Genomic DNA, 14,982 nt, shown 5'->3' with positions numbered 1-14,982 from the left:
TGAGAATGTTCCTTCTATTCCCATGGAACCTGTATAAACAGTCGAAGATAGATATGGGTGGGGTAAGTTTTGCCAATTGCAGAGATGGGCAGCCATGCCCATTGTTGATGGCAAAATTCCCCCGTTGTAATAGTGATCACCAGCAATGGAATCTCGATCAACGCGTTACAGTGATTCCTCCTTTCTCCTGCAAAAAGATGTCTGGATGGGTTGTTCGGACACACCCTCCGATGATTAAGTTAGTCTTTTGGAAGTTGTTAGAAAATAGAGTTTTTCTTTGAGAGTGTTACTTCGTGATTTTCGTCAAGGATGCTTACCTTCCTGAGAGTCTCCTTAGAGTTTATATATGAGTCAGAAAGTATGGCCCCGCTGTGCTAGCGGGTCCCATCGTCATGATTGCGACTCATAGGGTGGCGAAGCAATCATGACGTTTCTGGTGCGAGACGGCGGCTGTTAGGAGGGTATTTAGACGGCGATTGTCGCCTCAATTTATGATTTTAGGTACCGAGGATGCGTCAGGCAATCTAAGAAGATTTGGGAATGTCTTATCGAGCGTATCTTGCATTAAAAATGAGTGACAGTTCAGGAAACTTGGTCGTCAGTATTGTCGGAGTTTGCTTTTTGATTGTGGGCAGAAATAGATCCGACAAATCGCGAGTGTCTGACGAGCCAAGCTGTCCGGGGAATTTGAATTGTCGGTTGCGGATGTTCTCCGGGTAAGCGTTACCAGAGGATTCAGACATGTCTGACCAGGGAAGTTGAATCGCCCTCTTCTCTCATCCGGCGGTAGGCGTCGACTGTGAAATACCCGGAGATAGCGGAATGTCGATCGTACAGAATTTTCGTCTGAATGGAATGAGCGATGTCACGTGTCGCAAGAGAGGTCGTCTGCGTGTCCAAGGGAGAGGGAGCCACGTGGCACTTTTTAGGGAGGATCCCACACCCATGATGAATGGCAGTTTACGAGACTGTCATACCAGCTATTTCATTCATTTTGCAATAAATCCAATAGCTTAAAAGATATCATAAGCCTCACTGGCTTAGTTGTCTTCCTGTTTCCAAAAGTCTTGAAAGGGGTCTTTGATGTCAAATTGAAATCATCTATCAACGTACATGCCGCAGGATGATATGGGTTTTATTGATTTTGATTTGAACTACATTTATCAAAAGAATAATGAGCGGAGCACCTGGTCATGACTTGTCATTAAAGTAAACGCAACCAGAACAGAGACCAACGCACGTGACGCTTGAGTTCGGCACAGCGTGATTGGGCGGCAGTATGCAGGTGTGATGGGCTGCACATGGATAGGCTCGATTTTTTTTGTCTTTTAAATCGTCCCACTACCCACCTTCTGCCTTCTTAACTCCTCCATTCCCACTGCTGCCATCGCTTTTCCTCCAAATTTACATTTACACCATTTCTCCACCCACCCAGGAGCCAGGAGCCAGGATCCATGGTCCATCTCATTAAATGATGCCTTTCCTTTTCCTTCTAAAGCTGTTAGGTCACAGATCGTATCTCTCATTCTCTGTTTCTCCACTACCGGTATCAAAACGACTCTACCAAGTGGTCTCCGTCAACGTCCAAGTCTTCGAGCACGTGATCCCCTTCCATGCAAACTTCTCAAATGTTGATATACAGTTTTTTTTTTTTAGTGGACACGCTATCAGGGCTCCTGACATCATTTCCAGACCGATATCTCATTGCACGAAAGATGATTGCGTCATGGTATATGCATCAACCCAGTTCACCAAATGGTATATAAAGCATAATTATCCTTTTCACTTTGAAAGCAAAAATTATATTAAGCACTCGCCAAATGTTATCTCCTACACCCTACAGCTGGTCCCGAGAATCAATCATTTCTCAAACAAAGACTATAAAGTTAGGGGTGGCTGGCCCTCATCCTCTTTTATAGCAAGCCTGCACCTTTACGACCATGTATTCATTGATTTCATTCAGTTAACTATTGGTTGTGGGCCCTTATATGTACTTAAACAAAAAAGTTAAAAGACAATATGGACTGAACAATTTTGAGGAGTATTCCTTTGCTTATCCCAATGGGAGAGTTTCTCAGACGAAAAAGTTGGGTATCTCCTGAAGTAGAGATTTTTTTTTACCCCTTCATTATAATAATTTTCAACTTGATTTACAAGTATAAATTTTTGCAACTTAGATTTCTCTTTTGGGAATGCTAAGAAAAGAGAGTGAGGGGGCAGATTAAAACCCTTTCTTTATGTTTTTCATATAAACAACAGACCGAAAGCCTCAACCCAGCTCTGATATGACAGGGGAATCTTAAGAAAAAAACAAATGATGATTAGACCTGTGAGGTGGTCTGCAACTTTTCTTCCTTTTTTCATTATTTTCCTTTCAACTCGGTGGACGATGGACCTTATCTGCTTTGCGAGAAAGTGTGTCCCCAACAACACCTCATAGGCTGAGAAAGAAAACGGATTATTATTATGCTTTGCAAGTTTTCATCATGGTTGCTTGAGGAAAAGGCCAGCGATTCTTGACCCCAAAGTCATCACATTATTAATTACAAGTTACGACTGAAGATAATGGGGGGATTTGGGAATGGCATGATGGTTATTTAGAGAAGGTTTAGTGTTAATTAGGAGTGGAAAAGGCTGCTAAGAAGTGAAACTGCCTCGAAGTGAGAGCAGCACCCACGCGTACTGCCCATACATTCGTTATGTGGGCGGCATACGGACAAAGTTTAACGTGATCACAACCCTGAGCACCCTCTCTCTTATATGTGTTTCGATTCTCAGTTCTCTCTGGAATCTCTCTCCTTTGGATCATCTGATTCAGTTTATTTTATTTTTGGCCTTTATCGGCAAGGAAGCCAGGCGGAAACGACACTTCTTTCTTTACTATTTATTTCCGTTTTCTGCTTTCCATCCTCCTTTCTGGTGTCGGTGATTCGTAGAAGAAGAAGAAGGAAGGATTAGGATACCGCCACTGAGACGAGTAGACAGGAAGCCATGGTAGAAACAGCAAGTCATCAGGCTCCGCCTCCCCAGGTGGCTAGGCCACCCCCTCCGCCACTTGGAGGATCCAGGGGTCCTATTTTTCCTCCTAATGAACAGCTGCATCAGCTTCACTTCTGCATCCACTCCAACCCTGCTTGGCGTCAGTCTTGATTCTCACTCTTATTTCTGTTGGGATGATTATTTCTTTCTTGTGGGTTTTGTTGCTTTGCTTTATGATTATCCGCTCTTTCTTTTGTTTTATTTTATTTCCCTGCAAAAAGTTTACTGAAAGTGAAATTTTTTCTACGAAAAGGTCCTCTCCTTTTTGTGATGCTCTCTGGTTCTTCTCTGTTTCATGTATGTCTCTGTGTATATGATGGGGTTGAAAAAGGATTTTTTTTTTTTTTTTAATCTCATATCACGTTGTATTCTTTTTGGGGTTTCTGTATCCCAGTTTTGAAATCACTTCTTACACCCTTATCCTGATTCTCCCTTTTTAACTTATTGAGTTCAGTTACTCATATATTTAAATGTTTCCTGTTATTAGTTCTTATAGATTCCATTACTCGATCATCCAGATGGAGAGTTGTATTACTGAAATTATTTCTGGAATTTTCAATGTAGTGTTGGTCATTGTTGGATTGAGTTGGTGACTTATGAGTTACATCTGATTCCGTTTTGAAAATTTTTAGGTTCTTATTTCCAGGTTATGTTCTCATCTCTGCTTCAGCTGATTTTTCTCTGTGAACTAAATTTTACAGCACAAGCAATTATATTGGCTTTTCAACACTATATTGTGATGCTTGGAAGTACAGTTTTGATTGCTAGTACCCTTGTGCCACTCATGGGTGGGAACAACGTAAGTGGTTTTTGACCTTGTCAAGCTGAAATGGCTACTTCATTCCTTTATTGTTGATCTAAACTGTCTAAAACTTGTTCTTCCTTTGACAGGGTGACAAAGGTCGCGTGATCCAGACGTTGCTTTTTATGGCAGGAGTGAATACACTGCTTCAAACATTACTCGGGGCGAGGCTTCCTACTGTGATGGGTGCATCATTCGCATTCTTCATACCAGTCATGTCCATTGTTAATGATTTCGCTGATAAGACCTTCAAATCTGAGCATGAGGTATGTAAACTCCATCTAAAAAATGGTAATTGAAAAGGGGAAGAAATGAAAGTTTGGTAAGCAATGTGTTTGGATGTGTGAGTAAGCATGGTTTGTTCTACTTTCAGTAGTTAGGCATAATTGAGTTGTTGACACTCAAGTAGTTTCGCAAAAAAGCTCTTTGCATTTATGATCAGTTGGAATTGGAAGAAAAAGCATATCAACCACAATTGTTCTGAAAAAAAATATACATTGTGAGTAATTCTGAAGTATACATGTACTTCATGAATTATTATGAACAGTATTGGATACGCTTCCTCTTTGTAATACATCCATGGGGATGAGTTTACTCTGATTGTTTACTTAAAATAAAATTGAGGATGATGTTAGAATTTTAGCCTGTAGTTTCACTGACCTTCCACGATGGAGAATTTTTCGAGATGCAGTTCTCATGATGGTTTTGATGTGATTGCATGCAGAGGTTTGTCTACACTATGAGAGCTATTCAAGGGTCATTAATGGTTTCTTCCATCATCAACATCTTCCTTGGATATAGTAGGGTGTGGGGGAACTTGACTAGGTATCCCATCTCAAACATCAATTTATTCTATTCATATTCTTGGGACATGCAATTCCTTGGATTTTTACGAGTTTGGATTGAAGCCTGGGTCTGCAAATTTTTTTATTCCCATTCTGTTCTCTAATTGTTCCCTCATTGTTTTTATCCAGATTCTTCAGTCCAGTTATTCTTGTACCAGTTGTTTGTGTAGTGGGTCTTGGTCTGTTCATGAGGGGCTTCCCTCAGGTAATTAATTTTGTTCTTAAAGCATTCCAATCTTTAGGTGACACAACAGATTTAATGCAAAAGGCCATTATGTGACACACTGTCTTTTGCAGCTTGCTAATTGTGTGGAGATTGGTTTGCCAATGCTAATTCTACTGGTTATTGGCCAGCAGGTATAAACATTAGTTATCCTCAATGTATTTTGCATAAATATTCTTCTGGATAAGTGGAACAAAGGGAACTATATGTATTTTGCTGCAGTATTTGAAGCGGATTCACCCAAGGGTCCAGCTCATCCTTGAGAGGTTTGGTTTGCTTTTATGCGTTGCTATTATCTGGGCTTTTGCTGGCATCCTGACTGTGGCTGGTGCTTACAAAAATGCCATGGAGCAGACAAAACGGAGTTGCCGCGTGGATCATTCTTACCTTATATCATCTTCTCCATGGTATTATCCAGACGATTGAATTCTCGTCTTTATCTCTAGAGTTATGGCACCTTCCTCAATATATTAGTTTTTTATGACAATTATTAATTTATTTGGTATTGCTTCCAATCTAGGATCAGAATTCCATATCCATTTCAGTGGGGTCCTCCTGTATTTAGAGCAAGCCATGTCTTTGGGATGATGGGAGCTGCACTTGTTACATCAGCTGAGGTTTAGTCACTATCCCAGAGGTTTCAAATTTTATCACAGTTTGAAGTGTTGATATTTTGATTTCAATTTCAAGTTGTTTTGATGATTTTTGACCAATTTAAACACTTTTTAATACAAAAACTAAAATCTTGGTAAGAGCTGAAAGTTTTGACAGGTTAACTAATGAAGAACCTGAAAATCAAACCTGTTTTTATCCTTTATTTACCTTTTAAGAAAAGCAACTGTTATTTTGAATTTTTTTTACCTTGATAATTTTTTAAATCATTGGTGCAGTCAACTGGAACATTTTTTGCTGCTGCACGGCTTGCGGGTGCTACACCCCCTCCACCACATGTGCTCAGTCGAAGCATTGGTCTGCAGGTCATTGCAAACATGAAACTTCCCACCAGACATCTTTTCTACTTATGTTACTCTTCATGGAACAAAAGGCTGAAATTGTTTTATTATATAGACGATGAACATATGGTTTGTTTTGTTTGTGAGTGCAGGGAATTAGCTTGCTGCTTGATGGGTTATTTGGGGCTGTTGTTGGTACCACTGCATCTGTGTAAGGAAGCAATGCAACCATGATCATTATGCACATCTTCTTTGTTTGTCCCTTTTCTAGCTTAACATATTGTCTTTATATAAATGGCTGTAAAATTACTTCTTAGCTACACAATTCTTAAAAGCCTACAGTACACAATATAGGATATAATGATATGGGTTTTTTTTTCATGTAAGAGATATATATCATTTGTATATGTCTTACCTCAAGAGTATCTTATAATACATAAAGGATGGAAGATATAATAATTAAAAAAAAAAAAGAATCTTGACAAAATTATTAGATTAATTGTTTAAAATGTAATTAAAGGTTAGAAATTGATGATAAAAGGGAAAAAAAATAGGGGTAAAATAGTCCTCCGTGAAAAAACTTTGTCAAAGGCACACAAGAAATGTTGAAACTTGTAAATTTGTTTTTGTAATACATATTGGGAGATACTTGAATGATTTGAATGTTAAACTTGAAAATGATAGTGAATGAAAAACTTTTGCTTAATATCTTACCTTTATTCTTTTTCGGTCTTTTTCTATGGGATGAGAAGGGAGGGAACCATGACCAGCTTAGCAAGTTGGAAGTTTGAAGTTGACACAAATACATATATGTCAGCAATACATATTATGACCGAGTGGAACTTGGAACTAAAAATTATAGTTAAAAAGTGAAAAAGTTTATTTTGTGGATTTTACGATGAACCTATGCATTAAAATGTCTTATTTTGTTAATTATGTCAAAAATCTTGTATACTAATGTATGCTTTTGTTTCAAGTTTTTTAATTTTTCTATCGATCATGGAATTGGTTCTATATTACTTCATATTTCTTTTTCCAATATATATGTTTGCATGTGTATGCGTTTAGTTTTCGATTTATTTTTCATTATGTAAAAGAACTTATGATAAATGATACAACATGAGAGAAGAAAAATAGAAAACTGATAACCCTGGAATACTTGGATGCCTCTGAAATGGACAATTCTCGAGTTATCGCAGGCATCTTGCTTGCTTAGATTTCAGGGTTTTAAACTCCCTGTTACTGAATTTAGTTAGTCAGATTACTGCTCCCTTGTAAAATAATCTTCATAGAATAAATTATTTCTATACAATGCAGACTATTGACCATTGATTGATGGTATCAGAGTAATAGAGCTTCTTTTAACAGTCTCAAATATGTTGCAGTGAAAATGTGGGCCTCCTTGGACTCACACACATAGGGAGCAGAAGGGTGGTGCAGATATCAACTGCTTTCATGTTCTTCTTCTCCATATTTGGTCTGTTTTTTGTTTTTTACTTCCCCCATTAATTCTATTAAATCATTGCCTGGGATTATCACTGAATGTTTGATTGAGTTATCCTGCATCTTTCAGGGAAGTTTGGTGCCTTCTTTGCATCTATTCCTTTACCAATATTTGCTGCCATATACTGTGTTCTATTTGGCATTGTTGGTGAGTGAGTTTGGCTTTATTTTTGTTTTAGTCTTGTTAGTTAATATCCTTTTGATGGGTGTAGTGTTGCTTCTCTTTCTTTTCCTGCAGCTGCTACTGGGATCTCATTTCTTCAATTTGCTAACAGTAATTCCATGAGAAACCTCTACGTCTTGGGGTTGTCCCTGTTCCTTGGGGTATCAATATCTCAATATTTTGTCTCACACACAACCACAGATGGTCATGGACCAGTTAAAACAGATGGAGGATGGGTAAGTTACATACAAAAATTCCATTCTCTCAAGTCTTTTTTCTTTCTTCACTAGATGATTTAATTCCTTCATGATAGAATTGACAAATGCATTGCATTACAGAAAGACAGCAATTGGTTGCTGTTAAGATTTTGTTTCAGTTATTCCTTTTGTGTTTGCACTCACTTGAGTTAAGAATGATACTAGTTGTATCATGTGTTGGGAAAAAATGTAGTTAAAAAAAGGACAAACTTCCATGGGAATTTCCAAAACAATTACATTGAAGTCAAAGCGAGTATACTGGTGTGAGGTGTATCCCAAAAGCTAGTCACATGCTATGAGGCATGACAAATTTCAGCAGATTTAAGCCCTTCAGGCAATCCACAAGTCGTTCTAGAGTATGCCTTAGGATAATAAATTAAAGTAGTATTTTTGTTGCTGAACATTTGAGATATTATTCAACTAGCTCATTTTTCTGGGGCTCTTCTTTTCAAAGTGTGCTGTAATAGCAAATTACGCACTCAAGGGATTTCAACCAATATCATACAACAGGGAGGTATTACAACAATGTTCTGTAGATTTATGGCACATTTATTGTAAGTGTCCATTTGAATTCAGAATTCAAACACAAGAGTTAGTCTTAGCAAATGTTTGGAGATAATGTTGGAATTTTCTTAAAGAACCTTGAGGATGAGTTCTATGGACCTTCACTCTTCTCAAATTGAGTCGATAACGATTTGGACAACTCTTCAGATGATACATATATAACTATAATCCCTCTCTTGCTAGCAGAACTAATCATAATTTTGCAGATTCTTTTGCTGCATTCTCTTAAACATGAGACCAGTACAATAAAATTCCAGGTATCTTATAGATTATTTTTGATGCCTGCAGTTCAATGACATCCTAAATACAATCTTCTCATCACCTCCAACTGTTGCCATTATCGTTGGGACGCTACTTGATAACACACTTGATCCAAGACGCTTCCATGATGACAGAGGAATTCAATGGTTGGTTCCATTCCATCACTGGAAGGGCGATTCAAGGAATGAGGAGTTTTACAACCTCCCTCTCAGGATAAATGAGTACATGCCCACCAGATATCTTTGAATACATTTTAGCTGCCTGTATAGTAGCTAGACTTTTCATGCAAGTTTCATGTTTTGTCATGCATGATGAAGGTTTGTTCTAAATTATAGACTAAAACTGTGTCAATGTTTGTGAGTCAACAGAAAAATTTTCCTTTCTGCTTTACAGAATCTGAGTAGCATGTTGACATGGGCTTGCTGAACAGCCTCTTTATTGGTCACCTCCAACCTGATATTCACATCCTTGCGTGCATTTAGGGTAGGGCAATTTGTCGTAAGCACAACTACGGACAAGTGGAAGCCCACTTGTCCAGGATATGAAAACTAGTATACTGATTAATTTTTGGGAGAAAAAAGAAATGGTAAAATATAAATTAAATTAAAAATAAGCTACAGTTTGGTCAAAATGCTTTGTCACTTGTGAGAACTTTGGGTATTTACCTGTCTGTTTTTCAATTACTCGGCCATCACAAATATAAGGCTTTATAGTCTATAACTTTATATTGACTCGAAGCATGTGGTACCTTCCGGTCTTCAACGGATGGGATTTGCTGATGGGATCCAGCACATGGTTTTGCAAGGCATTTCAATAATGGTGATATTGTCAATTAAGTACAACAGCAATGGCAAAAAATTCAAACAAATATGCCCTCATAAGTCTCTAATTGTACCAAATTTCATGTATAGATATATATATATATATATGAGCAATTTTATTCGGATACGGTAGATTAAGATGGGACATCAAAATAAATGGGTGTTGAACCGATTGTTCTAAGGGAAGAAATTGACTTGTCTATTTCAATCAGGAAAAATAAGTTATTTATCATGGAGATTTTGAAATTGCGGAAGCTTAATGGCTAATATTGGAAACAAGTATATATATATATATATATGTATATATATATGTACTCTAAATTAAATACAAAGAAATTTGTTTTGGTCTAGCCCAAGGCGAGATGCATTGGACCTCCTCTGTATTTGTTTCCCAAATCAGGAAAACGTGGTATATTTGTGGTGGGCGTCCCTAATGTGAAAGCAACAAATCACGAATGTGAACGCTCCTCAACCTTCAACTTCAATCCCCACCCCCACAGTGGAAAACCACCGACTCAAACTCCTTTTGAGGTGGAAATCGAGACTGACGGATTGCAACTTTTTTAGTAACATGTCTAACGGGCCCACACGCTTCTCTCCAACCGCGTTGCTCTGCTACTGCACAAACCAGTACCAGTCATTCATGACACAAGTAGGTCGGTTACACACGGAAACATGAATCGTGGAACAGCCCCACTGCTCCACTCCTACGGCTCAGGATTTAGTCTCCGAAGATTTCCAAATTCCCTATCCTAACTTTTGGATTCATAGAGGCCCACCATTGAAACCATTACCTTAGACCCAATTTTTTCTTAGCGCTAGATATTCTTGTCAAATCATGTGTTTGTCCGTCTTATAGGATAAATTATCATCGGTCCATCCCTCTGATCTCTACACGCCATGCTGTTTTCACCTGTTAGGAATGCTCACTCACTCAAGTTTCAATCTTTAATTTAAATTTAACTCTTGGTTAGTGGTATTAGTATTACATGGAATGGGATAAGAAATTGATAGGGTGAGGATTGAGGAATGGGACAAGTCGAAAGGGGGCCATATTGGAGTTCAAAAGACAAGCACTCAGCTGAAGGAAAATGTAAGTGACAAGTGACAACAAGGTTCAAATTGAGATGCAGATGATGATTTTTGTGTGGCTTTAGAAGGCAACAATTAATGATCTCTGAATATTCATGAGCCCTCCATGTGAAGTAAAACTAGCAGTGCTTAATGTGCTTTCCTCCAAAGGATTACAAAGTAGGTAGGACTTCTGTGATGAAGCATGCTTCCTAGGGCCGCTGTAACTTATCAGGAATGCTGCTGTTTCTTTGTAGTCTCAAATTCACAGGTTGTATTTTTTTTTTAAAAAAAAAAAAAATCAGAGTCCAGAATGCCATACAGTAGAATGGAGGAGTAATCACTAAACTCTCCCCCCTTTCCATTTAAATTTCCAAGAGGAAAATTATTTACATTGGATGAAAGAAAATATTTACTCTTGCTTAGGACAACAATAATAGTAAATACAAGTCATAAACCTTGGTCACTCCACCAGCCAGTCCAGATCAAAGCATTCCCTTGCAAACTCCACATGAACACCTGGTACAGCCGTCTCCACATCTTTCCACAACCAAGAAATCTCTTCATCACAAATCACATGACGCAGCAATTGCAATGAGGCAGCAGATTTTGGTAGATTTCTTATCCGTGAGCACTTCCTCATGTCAATCTTTTCCAACCTTAACAATCCACCGATTCCTTCAGGAAGGCATTCCAGACCAACACACTGAGAAATGTCAAGATACTTCAAACACTTCAATTCACATAGGCCAGGAGGAAGCGTCTTCAGACTTGGGCAATCATAAATCCTAAGAATTTGTAGGGAATTCAGTTTTCCCAGGTCGGCTGGCAGTTCTTGGAGGCTGTGGCAGTTGGTGATACTCATGCATTCAAGCGAGTGCATCCTTGAAATGCTTGAAGGAAGCTCACATAAATCATCGCAATGATCCATTGTGAGCTCTGCGAGGCAAGGGAACATCTGGGGCAGGTCTACAACAGACTGATCAAGGCTGTTGGCAATTTTGCAGAGAACTAGAAATATTTTCTTCAAGCTTTTCATGGGGATAGTAGCTTTGGGAAACTCTGGGATAGAAATCTTCTCAAACCAGAGGCTCCTCAAGTTAGTTAATTTGGAAAATACTTCTACATTATTCAGAATTGCCGTTGAGGTACTGTAATTGATTAATATTAAAGCTCGAAGCTTTGGCATCCGATCAATGAAGGGAGGTAAGAAGTATTCACTTGAGGAGAAGTTGAGGATAAGAACCTCGGCCTTGGGCAAGTCCATCTGGAACCAGTCTGTTTCTCCCATTTCACCTATATTGTGAAGTTCAGACACAAGTGAGCATAGAGAATACAGAAATGGAGCCTAACTACAAAAAAATAGAAGATGTTCTCTTAACATTTTTTTGATGTGGTTTTTATTTTGAAATATTAATATCTTCGTTACCCACAGAAATCCCAGCAGGGATGATGGTAATACCTGTATGAATTGAAACAATTTGGGCATTAAATGGCTGGTCCATATTCCTCTCCCATTCTTTTGGAAGTCTTGTTTCCCTCCTTGGCATAAGCAAACGCCTTCGATCATTTATGCCCTCACGCTTGCTCATGTAAAGGGCAAGATCTCTCAAAACATCATGCTGAGAAGCAGAGATCTCAAAATAGCTGCTATATATGTCCCCAGCTCTGTCAAAATCAGACCAAGATAAAAGCATTTGGCATGAAACTTCCATCAGAAGCAGGCAGTGCAAAAACTAAGCATATGTAAACACAATTGACTGAAGAATCACAACTTCTTGAGTCTTGCTTTAAAATAGACAAAGAATTTCGATTCACATACCTTGCATCATTCACCAGGGAAAGGAGATTCTTTTCTGCAAGCTCATAAAGAACTGCAAAAGCATCATCCTGAAAAAGATCATGGATCTCAACCCAGATGTTGATTAGAACATCAAGAGGAATCTTCTTATCCTCTGGAAAGGCTCCCAAGTCCAAGAAACATTCTCTAACCATTTTTGGCAGGTCAGCAATACCAACTGCCATTCGTTCAAGCAATTTCGTTTCGTGGGACTCACAAATGGGTTCTGCTTGTGATAGCCTGCTTGCTGCACTTGCCCAAAACATTTGGGGCCGGTCTCTAAGTGAAGCTCCAATCACTTTAAGAGCCAAAGGAAGCCCTTTACACTCGCGCACAACCTATTGAATGCAATTTTAGTAAGAACCAGTGTAAAATATAGCCGTGTATGAAATTCAAAGAAACACCATCCAACTGAGACAGAGGGAGACCTGTTTGACCAAATTCTCGTTAGCAGAAAGAGGTATGGACTTCTGCCCAAAAGCAACATGACAGAACAAGGAGATAGCTTCATCTTCTCTCAGCAATTCCAGCTCATAGGTGAGGTTGAGGATGGTTGGGAATTTGAACCGTGAAACAACAAGGGTTTTGCATCCAGGTATTCTGGAAATCAGCAGCTCGAGCACTGAGAGTGACCAGATATCATCCAGAACCACAAGTGTACGTACTCCAATCCTCCTCTCAAATTGTGACTTCCATCGTCGAATGGGACCATGGGAATTAATCATGTCCTTCCCTTCAACATATTCCCAAATATGAGACCTCAACTGCTCCACGTTTGGGGACTGCGACACAGTCAGGAACAGAATCCTGTCATCAAAGTAGCCTGCAAAAGGTAATGAACAGAATCAAGTCAAACTCTGGTATTGAGAAAAGAGCTTTAGATATGGGGGCATATGAGTTGATTTTATAGTTTTAGCAGATAACTCAATTGGTTCCTGATTTTTCTGGCTATGTACCATCACAAAGAACAAGCTCATGAAACAATCAGATGTAAGTTAATATCAAAATCTTCCTGCGATATCTAACTTATTCATTTATAGAATTTATTTAGTCATAGTACCTCTTACCTTCAACCTGCATGTTCTCAAGTTCCCATTGACAATAACTTAACAAAAACTATAGATATTGTCGCTAGCCCTAAAATTGATAAAATCATGTAAAAATAGGAGAAAATTCTTCTTCATTTTGTCTTCCATATACGAAAATAACGGGCATTCACTCTATTAAGATGCAGAAGAATTCAATTTTTACGTTTTCTCAGCTATTAGATGATGAATAAATCAATTGATTTTTTTTTTTTTTTTTCCTGCAACCCAGTAAAGAAAAGAGAAAAACAAAATGAAGAAAGAAACATACTTCGGACTTCTCCATCTCTGCAAATCTCCTTGGCAACAGTAGTTTTGCCACTGCCACCAATCCCATGAATCCCAACAACCCGCAGATCGTCTCTATCAATAAGCATTTCCTTCACCTTCTTCTTCCCTAAAGCCATCCCAACCCCCATACTTGTCAAACCTTCGCAACTCTCCTCCTCCTCCCCCCCTCGCTTCACTGCCTCCGCCAACCACCCTCCGCCACCAACCCCGATCTTCATGCCTCCAAGCTGCTCCTCGAGCCGCCGAGCCGAAAATTCCAGCCGGTCGAACCTCTCTGCTGACTCGAACCGCATGTGGTGGACGTCGGCCAGAATATGGGCCTGCAGGGGGCCATTCAAGAACCTGAGGATGTTCTTCTCTAGCTTCTCCATCTTTCTCGCCAACTGCACCTTCCTGTACACGTTCCATCTGCCGCAAGCCTGGACTTTTTTGGCGAGCTCTTGGCCCTCGCGGAGAGTATGCACGAAGCGATCGATCTGAAACTGTCGCAACTCCGACAATTCCACGCCCGAGTACTGTATTTCTTGGATTATGGGGAGGACTTGTTGTATATACGTTACCATTTGTTCTGCGCTCGATTTACACATAAACGATTCTCTTGATATAGATATTAGCATTTTCAGGAGCTCCGCGGCGATTTCACCGGGGAATAAATCGGTTACTGCCATTCCGTCGCCGGTAGGCCGGCGCAGCTTCACTCTGCAACTGCTGGAAGAAATTAATTTAGCTTTCTCTTATACAAGAGAGCTGCTTCTCAAGTGAATTACCAAAATGGTCCCTCTATCCTGTGGGAGTTTTTCTTAAATAACAAGCAACAACCAGCATAGTATCAAACGGATCGTTGAGTTTAAGTTCAAAACTAATCCATTTGTTGAAAAAAAGGGTAAGATTAGTATCATCTCAAAATATTTGTCCAACTAATCTTTTGTATCACGTAAGCATCTATAAATATTTTTTTAAGTGTAAAAAACTATCATTGAGGACTATGGTTTTAAAAGTTTTAAAAATATCCTTAAAACCATACAATTTTCCTTAAAACCACAGTTAGTAACTATGGTTTCAAAATTATTTTTAATCTACACCCATTATAATAGTACTGTGATTTTAATATTATTTTTTAAATATTCTTTATTATAATAACCAGAAAAAAATATTTTTTATCATAATAACCATAAAACCACAGTTAATAACTATGGTTTTAAAAATATCATACAAATCACAATCACATACGGTGGTTTTACAACTTTCTTTGTGATTGTGGTTT

The 14,982-nt window shown here is 38.7% G+C and overlaps 2 protein-coding genes across 2 annotated transcripts; one reads left to right on the top strand and one right to left on the bottom strand.

Annotated features, from left to right (window-relative positions):
• Window positions 1-1,126: 1,126 nt before the first annotated feature.
• On the top strand, window positions 1,127-9,005 carry LOC100262591 (nucleobase-ascorbate transporter 3). Its single transcript, XM_002282193.5, has 14 exons — window positions 1,127-3,139; window positions 3,741-3,838; window positions 3,931-4,107; window positions 4,566-4,666; window positions 4,816-4,891; window positions 4,984-5,043; window positions 5,132-5,316; window positions 5,430-5,526; window positions 5,800-5,886; window positions 6,015-6,073; window positions 7,248-7,339; window positions 7,436-7,513; window positions 7,604-7,764; window positions 8,638-9,005. The coding sequence occupies exons 1-14, from the start codon at window positions 2,992-2,994 to the stop codon at window positions 8,854-8,856; spliced, it is 1,638 nt and encodes a 545-aa protein (XP_002282229.1). The 5' UTR covers window positions 1,127-2,991; the 3' UTR covers window positions 8,857-9,005.
• A 1,816-nt stretch (window positions 9,006-10,821) lies between these two features.
• On the bottom strand, window positions 10,822-14,599 carry LOC100260919 (probable disease resistance protein At4g33300). The gene is made up of 5 exons (XM_002284136.5): window positions 13,699-14,599; window positions 12,771-13,165; window positions 12,325-12,680; window positions 11,965-12,170; window positions 10,822-11,798 (listed from the first exon to the last, which is right to left on the bottom strand). The coding sequence occupies exons 1-5, from the start codon at window positions 14,384-14,386 to the stop codon at window positions 10,966-10,968; spliced, it is 2,478 nt and encodes an 825-aa protein (XP_002284172.1). The 5' UTR covers window positions 14,387-14,599; the 3' UTR covers window positions 10,822-10,965.
• Window positions 14,600-14,982: the final 383 nt, after the last annotated feature.

This window comes from Vitis vinifera, chromosome 18, assembly GCF_030704535.1.
Source record: "Vitis vinifera cultivar Pinot Noir 40024 chromosome 18, ASM3070453v1".
Taxonomy (NCBI): Eukaryota; Viridiplantae; Streptophyta; class Magnoliopsida; order Vitales; family Vitaceae; genus Vitis; species Vitis vinifera.
Note: the sequence above shows the minus strand (reverse complement) of the source record. Positions and strands in the feature narration are given on the sequence as shown.